We start from the raw sequence: 19,781 nt of genomic DNA, 5'->3' as shown, positions 1-19,781 counted from the left end.
GGCATCCACTATGTGCCAGGCACTGTTCTAGGCTCTGAAAATAACACAGGAAGCGCTGCACTTATGCTCCAGGGGTCCTCAAGAGAACACAACAGAGTGGCCATTTCTTCTCTTAAAAAGGATGGGCCCAAGGACCTGTTGAGAATGTCAGCAACTTCAGATGTGCTAAAGGTCCTCATGCCAAGGAGCCCTGAAGGACAGGTGGCCATGGGCAGGCTGAGTTATCCTAGCCCTAGTTTGGGCTCCTCTCCTTGGTCCCTCTCTAGTGCAGGTGAGATAGGAGAGAGGACAGTCCTCCCAGGGTGGTGGAGGGCATCAGTGGTAAGCAAGGGGCCCCAGAGAAACATGGGGCCACCACCAGAGCCTCCAGGTTTTGAAATAGCAGGCAGAAGGGAACTTTTAAGGGACACTCGCTGGTGAAGGTGCTTAGTGCCAGCCCATCCTGGGACTGTGTGCCCAGCTTCAGGCCTGGTGTCTAGTGTGGCTCAGGGCTCAGGAGCTATGAAACCTTGGTCAGGTCTCCTAATCTCTCATGTCTACAATGAGAGTAAATACCTCACAGGGTGGCTGGGAGGATGGCACGGGACAGTGTAAGCAGTGGCTGGTATATTCCAGATGCATATCAGAATTGCCTTCTTGCCTCTCCTGACCTCTCATCCTTCAGGCCCCCACTCTAGGCTCCATGGGGTCTGTCATCGGGTCCCATCTCTGCCAAATCACTCTCTGCTCCTCCCTTCCTGTGGCTCCTGCCCCTCCTCCTCATCCCTCTCCTTCTGTCCACCTTGCTCACAGTTCTCGGAGCTCTTTTAACATACAAATCTGAACTGGTTGCTTCCTATTTCACACTCTTCTGTGCCCTGACACCCCTACCCCACCCTCAAGATGAAGTCCCAGCTCCTTGGCCTGGCACTTGTGGCTTCCCAGGACCTGAGGGCTGCACTCTCCAGCCTTACCCTCTGTTGCAGCACAGGGCTGACACCTCTGGGCCTTCACTCTGGCTGTCACTGTTTTCCATACCCCATCTCTGCAGATGTACCTCCAACTCCTCCTTTCTGACCTCCAAGCCAGTCCAGATTAGGCACCCCCCACTTCTGTAGGTGCTGGGGCCCACACATGCGATCCCCATTTACCTCCTCCTGCAGACCATGAGCTGTCCAAGTCCCCATCACAAGGATAACCAGGATGGCTAGCCCTGGGAAAACCATCTTAATCTCCACCCTGCTGTGCCTCAAACCACACCTTTCCTAATGCATAGGCAGCACACATGGGGCATAGCTGGATATAGGTTTATTGTGGCACTGATTGTGAACAGGGACTGGTGTGGCCAGCACCGATGTGTGGTGGTGGTGGAGGGAGTGGGGGGAAATGGAGGGGGTAGGGCAGGGCCCAGGGAATCCCAGGCTCAGGCCAGGAATTGGGGTTGGGGTGACCTTTGCCAACCCTATCCAGAAATCTGGGGTGATGACTCAAGAACTGGCAATCCCTCTGGCTGGGCTGGATGAGGCAGCAGTGGATGGGAGGGGCTCACACATGGGAAAAGGCGTGGCTCTTGCAGAGGGGCTTGTCCTTCTTGGAGTAGAAAGTCTTTCCTTCCAGGTTGATCTGGCATATCTGAGGACAGCCAAGGTCAAGTCACATGAGGTTGGGGGTGGCAGGAGAGTCCCCGTCCCAACCTCTCAGGAATTCCAGAGGCAGAGGGTGGGAGGGAGGCTGGTAAAGAACATGGCACAGGGGTGAGACCCAAGTCCAGGGAGGGGGGCACTCACCGCACACACGAAGCAAGTGTCATGCCAGCTGAAGCCCAGCGCCTCCAGGAAGCGGTCCCCTGCATCGATCTTGAAGTCACAGCCCCGGCATTTCGTGCCAAACATCTTCTCATAGTCTGAGGATGGAGGCAGAGAGGAAGGGGGCACTGGGTTCTGGCCTGCCCCCCCCCATCCCTTACCCGTGCCCCCCCTTCGCCACCCCCCTACCTCGCTCGCAGTAGGGTGCGCCTTCCTCCATGTAAAAGGCCCTGTTCCGAATGGGTGTCTTGCAGGCCGCGCAGGTAAAGCAGTGCACATGCCAGGTCATCTTTAGGGCATGCATGATCTCCTAGGAGGATGCTACAGTCACCAGGCAGCTCGGCCCCTCCTCTCCAGAGCTGGGGACACAGGAAGGCTGGCCTTGGGCCCTCTTCCTTCCTGTGGTAAATGTTACATCTGCACATACACCATTCTCACTCTGCCTCGGGCCCTGAGGTCTCCCCGCGGATGTCCACTATGTTTCTGAGATTTGCCGTGTCCAAATCTCAGCTCCTAACCTCTGTACCCCAAACCTGCCTCCCCGACAGCTGTCCCTATCTCAGTTGACAGCAACTCCATCCTTCCATCTGCTCAGGCCATATGCCCTGCTTTCTCTCATGCACCACATCGGATCTTCCAGGAACTCCTGCTGGGTCCGCCTTCAAGGTGAATCCAGATCTTGCCCACTTCTTACTTCCTATCTGACGTGGGATGTGAACCTCAGGCACCCCTGGCCTTGGTGATGCACAGTAACACTGACTTCTGAGCTCCTCCTTCTGCCCCTACAGACTGATACCAACCTGAGTGAGACCACATTCCCCTCTGCTCGAATGCCTCCCTGCCTTTCCCTCTGGCCTCTGTATCCTCTGAGCTCCCCACATGGCCTCTTGCCTATGGTTGATGCACCGGGCCCGCCAGTCTTGGGGCTTCACGCTGGCTGTCCCCTCTGCCTGGACTGCTCTACCCCAGGTATCTCCACGTCTCACCCCTCACTGCCTTCAAGTTTCTGCTTCAATATCCCTTTCTCCATGAGGCCCGTTCTGACAACACCAGTTAATACTTCCTAATCTGCCTTTCCTTTTTTTTTTAATTAAATAAAATTTTTTTAAATGTTTATTTACTTTTGAAAAAGAGAGAGACCGAGCACGAGCAAGAGAGGGGCAGAGAGAGAGGGAGACACAGAATCCGAAGCAGACTCCAGGCTTCAAGCTGTCAGCACAGAGCCTGATGCTGGGCTTGAACTCACGAACTATGAAATCATGACCTGAGCTGAAGTCAGATGCTTAACCGACTTAAGCCACCCATGTGCCCCCAATCTGCCTTTCCAATGCCATGTTCCCAATACTTTTAACTCTGTTCTCTTTATCCCTGAACACTTTTACTAACACACCACCAAGTAATTTACTTATTGTGTCTACGGCTTATTATCTGCCTTTCCTCCCTTCTTCCTGCTCAGATGTAAAGTCCAGGAGGGAGCGAGTTGTGACTGTTCTATTAGTGGATATACTGTAACAGTGCCTGTCTCTGCACTCAGCAAATATTTGCGAGTTAACCTGCACTACTGGAGTGGGAGGAAGCAGAGGCTCAGGGAGAGTCTGTGCTCTCACTGGCCTCGGCTGTCAATCCTGAGGACCCTTGGGCCAACCAGGGTCAGCAGCATTCAGATCTAGAGCAGGCAGAGGGCAGTGTGGGGCTTTGAGGGGGTCGGATCTGTGGCTCCAACCAGACCTTGCTTCTTAGCTGGGTAACTTGACCAAGTTACCTCCTCTTGACAGTTGGTTCCTTCCCTTGTGATCTGGGAACCTAATCCCAGCCTTGCAGGTTGTTGTAAGAATGCTCCTACAGGGGCGCCTGGGTGGCTCAGTCAGTTAAGTGTCCGACTTCGGCTCAGGTCATGATCTCACGGTTCGTGAGTTGAAGCCCCGCGTCGGGCTCTGTGCTGACAGCTCAGAACCTGGAGCCTGTTTCAGATTCTGTGTCTCCCTCTCTCTCTCTCTGACCCTCCCCCGTTCATGCTCTGTCTCTCTATGTCTCAAAAACAAATAAACGTTAAAAAAAAAAAAAAAAAGAATGCTCCTACATTTATGTTGGGGGTCCCAGACCCTGTGCCTGCCAAGGTGTCATTGGGGGAGCACCTATTTCTGCCTGTAGGGATGGTGAAGACCAGTTTGTGCAGAAATGCCTGGAAGGGTCAGGTTGAAATCTAGGTGTTAAAGTGAAATCTGATTTTCAAATGGTGCCCACTAATTTATTATTATTTTTGTTGTTGTTTATTTTTGAGAGAGTGTGTGTGAGAGTGTGAGCAGGGGAGGAGCAGGGGGAGGGGGTGGACAGAGGATTTGAAACGGGCTCTGTGCTGACAGCAGCGAGCCCAATGGAGGGCTTGAACTCACAAACTGCAAGATCATGACCTGAGCCAAAATTGGACACTCAACCAATTAAGCTACCCAGGAGCCCCTATTGCCCATTAATTTAAAAGGACAATGTAGACCAAGCAAGACATGTGGGCGGCACCTAGCTCTCAGACGGCCTATCTGTGCCCTCTGCATCTATGTCACATCTCACATATACCTCACAACCATCCTGGCCAGGAAGTTACTGCCACCATTTTAGTGAGGCCCAGAGACAGTGACTTGCACCAGGTCACATAGTCAAGAGATGGTAGAAATGGGTTTTGTGCCCAAGTCTGGCTAGCTTCAAAGCTGGCTCTTCCCACTGTCTGGTGTTGCCTCTTTTCAAGGAGCGGACCAAGGGTCCAAGGGAAGGAACTTGGCTGCAAGCTGGCAGGACAGGGGGCTCGGGCAAGAGCATGGGCAGCCCAGAGCTGGGTCCAGTGGATGTGTGAGCAGGGAGGCAGATTTCTGCTGGTATTCAGAAGAACCTGTAAGTCAGTTACCAGTGTTTATCTTACGCCCTAGTTCCTAAATCTGTCTGCCTCTCCCATCCCCACTGCCCTGACCCAGGCCCCAGCAGCCTGTTCCCTTCCCTAGCTCTGTTTCCCCCTTCCCAGAGGAAGCTTGCTGCAGCACAGCTGACCTCATCAGCCCCAGCTCCAATCTCCTAACACGGCCCCCGCTCACCTCTTCTGCCTCATCTCACACCCTTCCCAGGTGTTACCTTGTGATACAAGCTATTCCTTCTGCTTGGAGTGCTCTTTCCTGACCCTTCTTCAAGCTAATTCCTACTTATTTTTAAAGTTCAGCTTAGAGGCCACTTCCATCCATTCCTTCAACCATTTACTGACCACCTCCTGTACACAGAGCCCAATCTAAAGCAAGAGCAAAACAGCCCTGGTCCCAGCCCATGGAGTTCACACCTGGGGAAAAGATGGGGAAAAAGGACTGGGAAGTAATGAGCAAACTGTGGGAGCCCTAGCCTGGTAGAAGGATTATGTCTCATGGGAGGTGTTCCTAAGGAAATGATATGAGTCCAAGATGAGAAGGAACAAGATAAAAAGGGTGCTAAACTAGTATTCCTGGTGGAGAGGACAGAATGTGCAAAGGCCCTGTGGTAAGGGAAACAGCACACTGGCAAAATGAAAGGGCCCACATGACTGGAGCACTGGAGAGGGGCTAGTGATGAGAGGTGAGCCTAAAGAGTATAGGTTTCCAAGGGCACCTATGTGACTCAGTTGGTTGAGCGTCTGACTCCTGGTTTTGGCTCAGGTCATGATCCCAGGGTCATGGAATCAAGCCCTGCATCAGGCTCCGTGCTGAGTGTGGAGCCTGTTTAAGATTCTCTCTCTCCTTCTCTCTGCCTTTTCTCTGGTTCGTGCTCTTTCTCTCTCAAGAAAGAAAGAGAAAGAACGAAAGAATGAAAGAAAAGAGTATAGGATTCCAGATGCGGTCCCCAAACCAGGGTAGGCCCCATCTAATGTGTCACTCATGCTGTGCTGCTTCCCTCCACCTCCACTGAGACAATTTGTCCTGTATTTCTCTCCTCGTGCTCCACGCTGATCTCCCAGGGCAGGCACAGTTCTGAGCTCTGGGTGCAGACAGGGCATGGAGCACCCAGCAGGTTGTGGAGGTAAGCTTCCTTCACCTTCCCCCCAGGGTGAGGTGGGGGCTTCCTAGAGTTTGTCAGGCCCTGAGTCCTTGTAAGAGGGGAAGCTAAGGGCCCCTGAGTTTCTGTGGAACATTAGCCTGAGTTGGGGCACGAGAGGGTTTGCCACCCAAGGCTTACTCCAGGACCTGGGAGCCAGCCAGGCCCTATTAGCCTTGGCTTCCCATCTGTGGCCTGGGTGATAACTCTGCCCACCCGGGAAGGGGGAGTGAGGTAGGACAAGAGTGCAGTGTAACACAGACAGAGCAGTCATTGAACAGGAGGGCCTTGATTTGTAGATGCCCAGCTCAGGAAAGGTTCTGGGATCCAGCCCATTCTGTTAAAACAGTCTAATGGGGTGTGGCCTAGGCTGGCTGGGAAATGACTATGATCTTGGGCAAAATTCCCTCATCTAAAAGACGGGAATACCAAACTGACTTCCTATAGTACAATTGTGAAGCCAGATGCCTACACACTTTAAGTGCACCACAACACAAATTGGCATTACAGTGACAAAGACTGTGATCATATCCAATCCCCCCTTCCTGTCTACTGATGGAACCTCCATTTTTTGCTGGGCATATGACTGCCCCAAAGATACTATATTTCCCAGCCTCTCTTACAGCTCAGCAGGGTCATGTGACTGGGATTTGGCCAATGGGATGGAAGCACAAGGGTTGGGTGGCAGCATCTTCTAAAGATGGCTGCCACAAGACTTCCATTCCTTCTTCCCTTTCCAGCTTCCTGCTGGCTGAAACGTGGAGATTTTAGCTGAGGCTCAAGGGTCTTCTTGGACTGTTTAGTAAGCCTGTGCTGAGAATGGCCAAGGATCAAGATACAGAAGGCTAGATCTGTCTACTAGTCCTGGACTGCCCACCTCTGGACTTTCTTAAGTGGGAAATAAGCTGCCACTATTTTGAGTTTTCTACTGCTCATGCTCAAAGTAATCCTTACTAATATGAACATCACCACAGAGCTCTCTGGCCACATCTGGTACCTCTGCCTCTGTATCCAGAAATAAGGAGAGGCATGAATGTCAGGAAGAGCCCAAGCTGGGAGTCAACAGTGCCTGGGGCCACTCCAGCATAGCTCTCATGCTCTGTAACATTGGGCAGTTTCTCCTCCTCTCTGGGTGTCAATTTCCATACATATGCAACAGGAACCCCTTTAGCTTTCACCCTGCCTGTTCTGCCCCCTTTGCCTCTGACTGTACCCTTGGCTCCTGACATCCTCTGAGTCTTCCCATCCTAGTGTGAGCTCCTGCGGGCAGGGCCTGTTACTTCACAACGTGTCCTCAAGCATGGGTCACACTATCTGGCACACTGCCCACACTTAAGAGAATGAATGGGGGAAGGCAGATGGCCCATCACTCTTTGCTCATGACACACACTGACCAAAGTCCCAAGCCTGGCTCCTGTTGGCAGCTAGGTTGCCCTGCAGAAAATATGGCCAGGCTCTACTGTGTGCTTAGCTTCAGTGGGAAGAACAGGATTTTTTAGTGTTTATTAACTTTGAAAGAGAGAGAGACAGAGAGAATCCCAAGCAGTCCCTACACTGTCAGTGCAGAGCCCGACGCAGGGCGCAAACCCATAAATCGTGAGATCATGCCTGAGCCAAAACCAAGAGTTGGACACTTAATTCACTGAGCCACCCAGGCACCCCAGGATTTTTTAAACCAAGATTATTATTATTTTTTAAAATGTTTTTATTTATTCTTGAGAGAGAGAGAGCATGAGCAAGGGAAGGACAGAGAGAGAGGGAGACAGAGGATCTGAGGCGGGGCTCTGTGCTGACAGCAGTGAGTCCAATGTGGGGCTGGAACTCACGAACTGTAATATCACGACCTGAGCCGAAGTTGGATGCTCAACCGATTGAGCCACCCCGGAGCCCCGGAAAGAACAGGATTTTGAATCACAAATTTGTGTGTCTGCATTTCTGGCTTTGTCACTCCATAGTTCTATGCCCTTCAGACACATTGAGTTACCTGTCTGTTCTGTCCTCTCGTGCACTGACATGGCAGACACTATGGATTGGCCTCCCCAAAGCCTGTCATGACCCTCTTCCTTTTCCCCTTCCTTTCTTATGGTAGACAAAGGCTAAAATACTGAGTTTGCCAAAATCCCCCACAGCCCAGGTGCTCATAGGATAACAATTCCAAACACAGAGATGAAGATGCAAGTTTCTGGTTTTTCTTCCAGAGTCAAAAAGCAAAACCTTGTTAAAATAATGCCATTTGGGGGGCGCCTGGGTGGCGCAGTCGGTTAAGCGTCCGACTTCAGCCAGGTCACGATCTCGCGGTCCGGGAGTTCGAGCCCCGCGTCAGGCTCTGGGCTGATGGCTCAGAGCCTGGAGCCTGTTTCCGATTCTGTGTCTCCCTCTCTCTCTGCTCCTCCCCCGTTCATGCTCTGTCTCTCTCTGTCCCAAAAATAAATAAAACGTTGAAAAAAAAAAATTAAAAAAAAAAATAATGCCATTTGGCCCTTCCCTCTCCTTCCTGCCTGAATATACAAGACTATCAGGCCTGGGGCTTGAGTAGTCATCTGGTAACCATGATATGATAGGCTTGGGGACAAGGGTCCACATGCTAAGGATTTCCGAGCCAAAGGCAGGAAAAGACTAATAGGCATCCTTAAGCTGCTGTTTCAGCTCTGGAATTCTTTTTATTTATTTTTATTTTTTTATTTTTAAAATTCTTTAATCTTTATTCACTTTTGAGAGACAGAGCATGAATGGGGGAGGGGCAGAGAGAGAGGGGGGACACAGAATCCAAAGCAGGCTCCAGGCTCTGAGCTGTCAGCACGGAGCCTGATACAGGGCTCGAACCCACGACCCATAAGATCATGACCTGAGCCAGAGTCGGATGCTCAACTGACCGAGCTACCCAGGTGCCCCTCTGGAATTCTTTTTAAATGTTAATTTTTTTTTTTATTTTTGAGAGACAGACTGAAAGCAGAGGAGAGGCAGAGAGAGGGAAAGAGCGAGAATCCCAAGCAGGCTCCACGCTGATGGCAGAGTCTGATATGGGGCTTGAACTCATGAACCGTGAGATCATGACCTGAGACGAAGTCGGACGCTTAACCAACTGAGCCACCCAGCCGCCCCAACTCTGGAATTCTTATGGCTGAAGTAAATAACCGCTTCTGTTTAAATCTCTGCAGTAGGGTTTAGTTATTGCAGCTGAATGCAATCCCACGAACACAGCCAGCATCTCTTATTTTGGCCTCATCAGCACCTACCTTCTTTCTTTGGGTAATGTCATCTTGTTTTATTTCAGGGAACCAATCCTCCCTCACTCAGTCTATGGTTCAGGTAGGGCTGCCTGACCCCTGCTTCAGTGGGTGTCACCTGGGCTTGGCTAATCCGAGTCCTAGGGATTGGTCCAGAGATGGGCATGTGACACAAGCTATTCCAGTGAGCATCAGCACCGGGCCCCTTGACGCATCAGCTTGCACGGAGGTGCAAGCTTCTCTTTGCAGTGCTAAGCTGGGGAGATGTAACCCTGGCACCACTGTGGCACCATCTTTGCCACCTTCTTGGGAAAAGTACGCGGGCAACAAGGCCAATGCAGACAAAAACAGACGCAAGTAGTGGAAAAAGTCCTGATGACCCCGAGACCTGCAGTCAGCAGGGCCTGAAGTTGGTGCCCCTTGGGCATTCTGATTATTTGAGCTGATACACATATCCCTCGCTTTTCGAATGTCAATGTTACACCACCTCACTTTTATGAGAGACCCGCCAACTGAAAGGAATCCGATAAGGAATTTTGCTTTTAGGAAGAAAGGCGAAAAGTGAAAACAGCGTTCAGCGTTTTGTTTTGTAGTGAGCCATTACTGAGGCAGCACACACCCTGTACCCTGAGCAGCAAGCGGCCCCGCCCAGCTCCTTCCCTGGAAACCACACTCAGCATCTCAGCATCAAGCAGCCATGAGCATCTGTGCTTTATCTCAATTTACTTCGTGCATCTGTTAGCAAGATGTGTCCTAAGGTACCAGAAAAGCCTACAAGAGGTTATTTTTTGGGTCTGGGAATGCTCAAGTTTTTTTTTCCATATAAATGAACAGTACTTGCTTCTTCACTTTATGCCATTTTGGCTTGGGAAAGTTTTCATAGGAACACTCTACTTTCAGAGAACCGGGGAAACCTGTACACTCTTTCTTGCTTGAGCCCCTCTGAGCAGGATTTTGGTCATTTGTTAAGAGGATCCTGGTTAACACAAAATGAGGCCAATGTAGCAGCCTGTTTATGAAGCTGCTAAGGATCCAAAGGGCTCATGACAGGAGAGCCTCTAGGCCTAAGAGTTGCTCAATAGTACTCCTCAATGCTGACAGGGTCAGATTCACCCTCCCACCCACCTGCCAGCCCTACTCACGCCTGTGATCTTCTTCTTGCACTTGGCACAGCTGGGTGCATAGCGCACATCATAGCAGGGGGGGCAGAAGATGGCACCCTTCTCCTCAAAGAAGCCGCCCTCTTCCAGGACCTTCCCACACTGGCTGCACACAAATTCCTCAGGGTGGTATGCATGGCCCAGTGCCACCAGGTAGCGGCCCCTAAGAGGGAGGTGAGGGAAGTAAGTGGGAGTGTATGCAGAAGAGGTGGGAGGTCCTGGCCAGAGCCCAAGTGGGTTTAGTGAACACCTGTTCTGAAGCCTGGAAGGGAAACCCTTTCTCCCAATTTTCCAAATAAAGGAGAAACAGGCTTGGGAGGTGACCCAAGTGATGACACAGTGATGAAACTGTGCTGCTTTGATGACAAGAGATGGGGACAGAGGCAGCATTGGAATAAGGAGGATTACATTGGGTGGGGGCGGCTGACTTGGGCCTAATGAGACAAACCAGAGGAGTTGGTGCCCTGGGGACGGGAGGCCCAGAGTGCCCATCAGCTCCGAAAACCAGTAGGTACCTGAGCCGACCCTGGTGCCCACCCTGTCCCACTTGCCTAGTCCATCTGGCCTGGAGAAGGGCCTGCAGGTCCAAAATAAATGAGGGTGTCTGAAGAAGGGGATTCTCTGCAGAGCCTGAGAGCTGACAGGAGTCGAGAGCAGTGCAAGACCAGGGCTGAGAACTACCAAGATTCTAGAAGCCAGCATACTGACTCTGGGGGGCTGTGTGACCTTGCTGGGCCCCAGGGAACAGTGCAAGGAGAGAGAGGCCTCTGGCCTGTCTACTCTGAGAGCAGAGATCTGGCAGAGACCAAGTGAGCAGGAAGGAGAGGCAGAGGAGCTGGGAGGGGCAGGCCCTTCCCTGCCCAGACAGCAGCCTTTCTAGGGGTGCTGCTTCAATGTATTGTTGGTACTTCCTCCATTTCAGCAGGGCAAACACTGATAGAGGCTGATGCAGGGTGGGGTGGGGGAAGTAATGCAGGATGCAGAATCTGAGGACCTAGGCGAGGTCCCTGCCCCCACTGCAACTGGGAACTGAATCCTTATCCTCCCACAGTGACAGCTGAGATGAGTGGGGAGGCAGATGGGGGAGCAGAGGTCGGAAAGATGCCAGGGCCAGGCTTTAGGACAGGAAAGGCCAGGATAGGAAAGGAACCGGGCCACCCACCGGATGACCTTGTGGCACTGGTGGCACACGGGAGTCTTGCCATTGCTGCCACCACCTGCTCCTGTGCCTCCTCCAGTGGCTGCCTGCACGATGGAGGTGCGGTTCTGCAGAGGTGTGGGTGTGGCTGGCTGGCTGTGCCGGGTCAACACCGTGCTGGTCTTGTCCGGGGCGTAGCGCTCAGCAAATGCAGGGTCCACAGCCCAGGGTGGGCGGCTAGTGGGGCTGGGGGTGGTAGGGCCTGCCAGGGCCAAGGAAAGTGGCTCCAGGGGGTTGCCCAGGGACCCCAAGTGTCAGAGGGCCGAGCCAGGGGGCAACTTGGAGCCCCCCTCCCCCCTCACCCTGCATGCCCCTGGAGGCTACCCACCCTTCCCAAGGCCCAAGCCCACTCTCTCTCACCAGGCCAGGGTTCCTGGGGTGTAGCTGAGGCTGGGGCTGGGGCTTCTGTCCTGGGCACCTGGCTGCAAGATCTGCCATTCAAGGCCCTGTATGGCTGGAGCTCCTGGCATGGCCCCACCCCCCAACCTTGGTCTTCCTGGCCCCATGGGAGATGACTGGGTACATGAGAGTTGCTGGGCTGGACTCCAGGTCCCACTGGGATAGGTATGTGTAGGGCAGCTTCTCCTAGTCAGGTTCTAGCCATCAGGTCTGTTGTGTGGGACTGGGAGGTGGAGAAGGGCTCTCCCTTCTGAGGCAGCTCTTGGGGCTTCCTCATTCCAGAGATCTAGCTCTGATGGCAGGTACTACCCTGCACTGAGACCCAGACTGGCATGGCCCACACTGGGTTTGAACACCTAACACCCCCACACCCAAAACAAGCCCACAAAGATAGAAGACAAAGGCGGAGAAAGCAGGGCTGAGAATGTTTATTTCCATGCCTAAGCCAGCACAGACCTGGCAGATAGCAGTACCATAGGGCAAAGAGGGAAGGCAGTGTCAGACAGAGCCAGGCTCTCTGCCAGGCCAGCAGGAGGCTCAGTCCAGGGGCAGGAAAGGAGTGGGTAGGCAGAAGCTGCAGCAACCAAGGGGGGCGCCCTCGGTGGGAGGAACAGAAGAGAGAGGCAGAGAGGGCAGCTGGCCGGTGAGGGCCAAGCTACGACTGCACGTTGAGCACGTGGGCAGAGCGCTGGTGGTGCCAGTCCCGGAGGCGGGTGTAGCGTGGGCTCTGCAGCTCCAGGACATACTTTTCCCTGGGGGGGCAGAGAGAGAAGAAGGAGGAAGTAGAAGGAAGGAGGTGAAAGGGAGGCAGGGAGGGAGGATGGAAAGGAGGAAGGAAGGAAGGAAGGAAGGAAGGAGGGAGGGAGGGAGGCAGGGAGGCAGGGAGGCAGGGAGGCAGGGAGGCAGGGAGGCAGGAAGGCAGGAAGGAAGGAAGGAAGGAAGGAAGGAAGGAAGGAAGGAAGGAAAATGGAGAGCCCTGGTTGTGGACCCTCAGAAGCAGACATAGGCAGTGGCTGGAATGGAAGAGACAAGAGGTAAGAAAGACGGGCTACTGCCCATCCTTTTACCTTGATTTCTTCAGGTGTTCCTCATCCGGGTCTTGCACTGAGAGGGCAGAGGCAGGCATTGACCAAGGGAAGACAGAAGGCCACCCCAGCCCTGAGCCCTGGCAGAAGGTCACAGGGCGCCAGAGCAGGCTCCATTTGAGCCCAGGCCCAGGCTAGGGGCCAGCAGGAGAGTCCGCCCTGCCCTGGGCTGGCACTTACTGAACTCGGTGCCCGTGAGGTGGGCAAGGATGCGGAAGGAACGGGACTGGCCTGTCCCGGGCCGAGGCCGCCAGTCCTCTGTGTCCTCCATCAGCCGCTGCTTGCTGGCATCTGGAACCAGCGGCCGGAGCGGCTGTCTGTGGGGAGGGCGTGGCTCAGAACTTCATGCTGGGGGTGGGTAGTGGGGGCAGCCCCTCCCAGCATTGGTGCATGTGGGCTATGGTGCTTAGGAGAGTGGAGGAGGGCAAGGCCAGGGCCCTGCTAGGTGAGGGGTGGGGAGGGTAGCTATGTGAGAGGACAGGAGGGCAGCTAGGGTAGGGAGGGGCCACCGCCCAGAATGCCAAAAGGAAGGAAGAAAGGAACAGGCAGAGGGGGCTCACTGACTTGTCAGGGGTCTGCACCTGTGAAGGAAATAGACAGATGGACAGATAAAGGGACAAAGGGACAGACACAAGGAAGAAGAAAAATGGCAAGGGGTCAGAGTAGCCAGGGGCAAGGCTGTACTGTCTGGGGCTCAGTTGGCCCGACACCACACCCCAATCCCAGGCCACCAGTGGGGGGGCCCTGCCTAGTTCAGAGCCTCCAGGAGGGCAGACCCTGGGCAGGAGCCACACCCTCAGAGGGGCCCTGTATCTACAGCCCCCGCCCCGGCCGCCAGGGGTCACTGCCGCACGGATCTGCCTCATGGTTCCAGCCGGGCTGAGGCGCAACGCAGACTGAGCAGCAGCGCGGGCAGCGGGCTTGGGGCCTTGGACAGATGGCGTGGGCGTGAGAGGTTGGTGGGCAGGACCGACGTACCCATTCTGCTGCAGGGCGCTGTCAGCGGGCGGGGGCGCCCCAAAGGGCCGGGCCGTCTTGTTGAGGGAGGCGCTGGGTGCAAAGGTGTACCGCGGGGGGTCCGCGGCAGGGGCCAGGGCCTGGGCGGAGACAGAGCCGGGCAGGGCGGGCAGGGAGGACGCTGGGCAGGGGGAACGCTCAGCCGGAGGTGAATGCCCCCCTGGCGTGTCGTGGAGAGGACAGCGGTGCTCCAGCCCCACCCCCACACATCTGGACAGAGGCCTAGGGGAGGTGGGGGGGTGCTCAGGTTTCAAGGGGCCCATTTGGGAGGAATGATCTCAGCCCACGCGGGCCAAAGGGCAGACGAGTACGGCTTGTAGCACAGGCCAGCGGAAGGCAGCGGACAGATAGGCAGTCATGCATGGTGCCCAGACCGTGCGGCAGCCCCCGGACCAACTCCCAGTCTCCCAGACTCTCCCAGCTCTGGCCCCATCCTCTACTCCAGGCCAGGGATGGAAGTATCAAGGCTCCTAGTTGCCGGGGAGGGCAGGTCAGCCCAATAGTCCAATCCTACCCCTCCAACCACCCAGATGTCTCGCTCACATGTCCCACGTCCGTTGCCTACCTTCTGCGGTTTGCTCTGAGCCGGCTGGGCCCTGGAGGAGAAGGGGAAGGGGTGATAGGAGGCCAGGCCTGAGGGTGCCCCCATCCACCAGACAGGCCAGGGCCCTTGTACCTGCTGAGACCCAGGCTGAGGCGCTCCCCACAGGCACGAATCTTGTTCTGGGCTTCAATGTGTGTGAGGCCCCCCGCATTCTCACCATCGATGCTCAGCACCCAGTCACCCACAGCCACGCCTGCCTGTGAAGCTTTGCCTCCAGGAGTCAGCTGCAGACAGATGGAAGGTCATGGAGGCCCAAGCCTCTGCAGACCAAACTGAAGCCAACATTAGTCAACTCTGCTTAAGCTGCCCCACTTCTAGAACCTGGAGGCCTTTTCATTCAACACATTTCTGGGCAGCTGCTGAATACTAAAAGAATCTGGGAGGGGTGGAGTTCACCTGAACCTCACAATCACCCCAATCACTATTTAGTTGTTTGTTCACCTCCATGACCCTCCTCCCCGCAGCCCAGAAACTGCTATGATGTCAACAAGCAGCCACCTTCAGTTTAAACCCCAAGCTTCTCAACTTCAACCACAGCCCTTGAACCCCTTGCTGGCCTCCTGCCTGGGCTATTTCGCCCACCCTCTGGCTTGTGCATATGGTGAGCTCCTCTGTGACGCTGAGAGGTGCTCTCACTGACCTCTTACAATCCCAGCACCCTGTCCTGCAGCCATCTGCAGGGATCTGCCAGGACCCTTTGAGAGCCAGGAACAGGACCCCATCATCTTCAGGTACCCCATGAAGTGCTTGAAAGGGGCCCAAGGTGTCAGCTAGGGCTGTAAAAGAGTGTCACCCCCAAGCCTTCAATTGCCACATCACCCTCTTCCCTAATCCTTTGGGCTCTGCCTTGGGAATCTCTGGTTCCTGTGGCAAATAAAGTAATAGTGGCTGGCAGTAATGGTCACCACTAGCATGAACTGAGCCTGCCAGGAAGGACTTCTGGGAAGTGGTGGGCCTTGATGAAAGGACAACGGGATGTGTTGCCCAGGGGGTGAGAGAGTCTACTTAATGATGGCCTTGAGTGCTGGGGCGGGGAAGGAACCAGGACTTGGCCTTGAGGTTAGGAGGGGCCATCAGCAGTTTGAAAGCTCCAGTGGGGTATTTCCCAGACCCCTGATAGAGGTAACCCTGACAAATCCCACTGGACCCTACTGGCCCTCTAGCCCGGAGGCAGCGACCCAGAAAGGGGTGGGACAGCTGTTCATGGGTTTAAGCCCACAGGGCTGCCCAGGTTTCTGGCAAGAAGCCTGGCATTAAGTAGACTTTTATGGGGGAAGTGCTGGAAGGCAAATTCACACTTCATAGGTTGGGGCGGGCGGGTAGAACTGCGAGGTACTGGCTATCTGTGGCCCCAGGAGGCTCCTTAGTGGGCTGAAGCACAGACTGAGTTGAGGCAGGGAGAGGGGAGGTAGGAGGTTCCAGAGAGATCTCCAGAAGGCAGAGAGACCAGATGCAGAGACTGACAGCAAGACTGACTAGGGCAAGAAGAGAGAGCTGGCTCTATTGCATGCTTGGGAGGTTACAAGGGCAAGATAGCTGGGTGCCTCCTTCTTCATCTGCTACATGGTAACAAAAGCAGCTTACATTTATTGAGCACCTAGTACTGTCACATACTAACAGTGAATCTTCCAACAACCTGTGGAGTGGAGTCTCAGATTATATGCATTTTACACATGAGAAAAAAGACAGGTTATGTAACTTGCCTCAAGCTGCTCAGTTAGTCAAGAGGCAGGGCCAGGTCTGACGCTGACCTTAAGGCTCCACTAGTAGGCTACCTCTGCTGGGTGTTGGGACCCAACTCAGAGGTCAGCCCACCTAGAACAACTTGCTACTCTCTGGCTGGGTCTGGGGCCTAGATCTCTCTTGCTTTCAGTTCAATCCAACAACCCCTTATAATAAGCATAGAAAAGGGACACCCTTGAAAGGAAGTGACTTACTCAAGGTCATGGTGAGTCAATAGAAGGGAAACCTGGTCCAGCCACTCCCTACCCACACATGCTGACTCCTGGGAGGTGTGGGCTGAGCCTGAGGTAGATAGAGGTCTTGGGGGTGGGCAGGAGCAGTTGGTGCTCAGGGAGGGGTGGGGAATTGAGGGGTGGGAATTTCCTTTCCTGATTGAGGAGGATAGGAAGCACAAGAGGGATAGAGCAGTGATCAGAGAGGTGGAGAGAGAAGCAGGAGAAAACCCTGGGAGTGGGGTGGGGTGGGGTGGCTAGAGAAGCAGGGAGGCCTGAGGATTCAAGGAGGGGAAAAGCCAGAGGGCTGGACACTGCAAGGGGTGGGGGTGAGTCAGCCTGAGGGCTCCAATGAGCGGCCCAACCCCCAAGTCTCAGACATTACCTCATCTCCCAGGCCTGGGCCCACAGCCAGCCCTAGCCCCTCCCTCCTCCCTGGGGTCAGGGGGGAGGGAGGGGCTGGCCTAGCTCAGAAAAGACCACCCTACCCCACCACCCATCAGGGCCCAGGTCCAACTCCAGGGCTGGGCTCAGCTTGTGGCCCCACCCACAGCTGGGGCTGCTGACAAGGAACCTCAGGCCCAGAGTGCCCCCAACAGGCCACATCTTAAAGTCCATCCCTCAGGCTACTATGTTGCCCATCTCCACCAATGAAGAAACTGAGTCTCAGAGTCCAGCCTATGGCTCCCCAGCCACAGTGGTCAGCACTTTCCCGGAAAGGGAGATGTAGAATACGTTCTCAGGGCTGGCAAGAGTTGAAGATCGCGTAGAGGTGGGTTTGTGTAGTTGGGGGACCACTGCCGTAAGCTACCCAGGGGCAGGGCAGTTTCCAGAGGATCCCCATGGAAAGGTCCCTGGAAAGAACAGTGACCGCCTGCCTGCCCTGGCCACCAAGCCAACTCCCATAGACAAACTTGATCTTGGGGCCCTTCTCAGGCTGTGCAGTGCCTAGACAACCTTCTGGCCCCCACCAGGCTATGCTTGCCTTGGGCTTCCTGCCAACAGTTGCCTGCCCACTGGGCTCATGGGTGGGCCTCTCTGGACAGGCGATGTGGGGGCAGGAAGTCCCTACCCCCTCCTGACCCTCAGGCCACAGACACCAGCCCAAAGGCTGGCCTCATTCTCTCTGGGCACCCTCTTTGTGTCCCACAACTAACCCTACAGTTGGAGCCATGGCCTCATGGTCACCCACTGAGGGGTCCACCAATGGCATTTAGGGGTTCAGGCCTCAGCCAGCCTTTTTCACCTCTGCAGACTCCAGCCACCAGCTGGCCATCCCAGAGTGGGGCTGCATTCTTGGGCTTATAAGGCAATACCCCTGCCACAGGGAGGAGCCAGCCCCTCAGCTCCGCCCCTCACAGGGAAGGCCCTCAGGAGCTGAAGTTAGAACCCTAGAGCCCCATTCCACACCCTTGCTTCGGGTCAGAGGCCACTGCATCCTAAATAGCACCAGGGGATGAAGATAGAGAACCTCACAGAGGCTGGAGAGTGTCCTCCTCCCCACCAAACTGCAGACCATCCCAGTGCCTGAATTCAAATCCTTGCTTGCCAAGGAATCACTAAAAGGGCCCCTCCACCTCTCTGAGCCCTGAGTTCCATCATTTGGAAAAACAGGGTGACAATTGCTATTTCCCAGGTGGCAATGAGGTTGAAGTGAGATCCTGCAGTCAAGAGTGCTCTTCCTGAAGCCTGGCTCCAAGCACTGCTCCCTCAAGCAGGTTAGATACTTCCTGGAGACCTCAGGCTCCCCTGCTGCAGAATGGGCATCCCCCAGGGGCCTCAGATTTGGCCCCAGTAGCTTTGTGGAATGGCATCAAGTACAAGACAGTGCTGGGGAACTGTGGGTGCTCCTCTCCCAGTACCCACCTGGTTGAGAGCCTTTGTGGTGGGTGCCCACCACATCTCTGGACCTAGATACCTCCTGCCCTACTGGACCTGGCTCACTCCTGCTCAGATTCTTCCCATCACCCACCACAGACTTGACACCCAAAGACCCCTGGGAATAGCACCTCCCACAACCTTGGCTCACCCGGGAGATGGAGAGGGGCACATTGAAGTCCTTGCCCCCCTGCAGCCGAAAGCCCCAAGGTGCAGGCCCCTCCAGCACCACCTTGAAGGAATCCATGGTGCCTGCTCCTGGGAGGAAAGAAAAGGTGAGTGGACAGCATGGTGGGTGTACAGGCAGGCCCAGCTCTGGATACCAACCTTGGACTGGTGCCAGGAAGGCACGAGCAGCCTCTGAACACACCCAGGGCACCAGCAGGCATACATCTTGTCAGGTGTGGCTGGCAGACCTCACTTTGCAGAGGCAGGGGCAATCCCCGCCCCCCCCCCCCCAGGGACTGGATGATGAGGGGGTCCCTTCACTCAGTCTTGAGGTTCTTTTCATTCAGGAGTGGGCCGCAGAGCTAATTTGACATGGACTCCCCCCAAGCCAGCCTTAACCCTCGGACCGAAGGGTGAGTCAGGGGCCGGCGCTCCTCTCCCCCGCCCCCAGGTCCCGACAGGCAGGCCTCGCAGAAGCCTGCTCGGACTATATAAGGCGTGTAAGCTGACACTGTGCGGAGCCAGCGGAGGGAGCACACGGGGGCTCAGGACGCGAGGGGGAGGGGTGGGGAAGGAGGCTGCTGGAGCGGGTCCTGGCCATTCCCAGACGGGTCGAGGCTGATGAGGACTCCCAGGCGCTGGGGGCGGCACAGAGGGGCCGTGGCCCCTACGGAAATCAGAGAAGGCTAGGACCCCAAAGCGTGGCCAGGTAGGGGGCTCATCCTGGAGTCCAATGGGGGTGGTGCCTCCCGCACAGGCCTACTACCATCCCGACATGACTCAGTTTCCCCTGTCCCCCACCCGGGCCCAAAGCATTGGCAGAGTCTCGGGCGCAGGAAGCAGCGCAGGCGCCAATCCGCCCTGCCGCAGCCGGCTTCGCCGCAGGAAGGCGGGGGCGGGGGCGGAGGCAGGGGCCCAGGCCCGCAAGAGGAAGCGCAACACTGGCCCCGACCCCAGCGCCCTCCGTGGTCCCCAGCAGGCTCCTGCCCTCAGCTTGGCCCAGCCCGAGACGCCCGCGCCGTCGCCAGTACCTGCTCGGCCCCGCCGAGGCGCTGCTCGGTGGCTGGCCCCACAGAACCGCGTTGCGATCGGCCACCCGTGTTCTGACCCCGCCCCCACGGCCGCAGTCCGCTTTGAGCTCGCGGAAGGGGGCGGAGCCACAGGTCACGCCCCGTCAAAGCCACGCCTGCGAGCGGCCTCTCTACAACTGGGAAGCCCCACCCAATCCTTCCGCCCCGCCCAATCGCGAAGTCCCGTTTTACTTT

The 19,781-nt window shown here is 55.4% G+C and overlaps 1 protein-coding gene across 6 annotated transcripts; it reads right to left on the bottom strand.

Moving 5' to 3' along the window:
• Positions 1-1,270: 1,270 nt before the first annotated feature.
• PDLIM7 (PDZ and LIM domain 7) lies at positions 1,271-19,647 on the bottom strand. 6 transcript variants are annotated; one of them, XM_030326620.1, is made up of 13 exons: positions 19,548-19,646; positions 18,500-18,606; positions 14,588-14,739; positions 14,477-14,507; positions 13,873-13,991; positions 13,075-13,211; positions 12,877-12,913; positions 11,771-11,841; positions 11,375-11,612; positions 10,195-10,375; positions 1,974-2,094; positions 1,767-1,882; positions 1,271-1,611 (listed from the first exon to the last, which is right to left on the bottom strand). In XM_030326620.1, exons 2-13 carry the CDS (start codon positions 18,593-18,595, stop codon positions 1,525-1,527), a joined length of 1,386 nt encoding a protein of 461 aa, XP_030182480.1. In that variant the 5' UTR covers positions 18,596-18,606; positions 19,548-19,646; the 3' UTR covers positions 1,271-1,524. The 6 variants fall into 6 exon arrangements, with proteins under 6 accessions (XP_030182480.1, XP_030182496.1, XP_030182505.1 ...); XM_030326636.1 differs by having other exon boundaries at positions 11,771-11,832; XM_030326645.1 differs by lacking the exon at positions 13,873-13,991 and adding an exon at positions 13,459-13,475.
• Positions 19,648-19,781: the final 134 nt, after the last annotated feature.

Source organism: Lynx canadensis, chromosome A1, assembly GCF_007474595.2.
Source record: "Lynx canadensis isolate LIC74 chromosome A1, mLynCan4.pri.v2, whole genome shotgun sequence".
Taxonomy (NCBI): domain Eukaryota; kingdom Metazoa; phylum Chordata; class Mammalia; order Carnivora; family Felidae; genus Lynx; species Lynx canadensis.
Note: the sequence above shows the minus strand (reverse complement) of the source record. Positions and strands in the feature narration are given on the sequence as shown.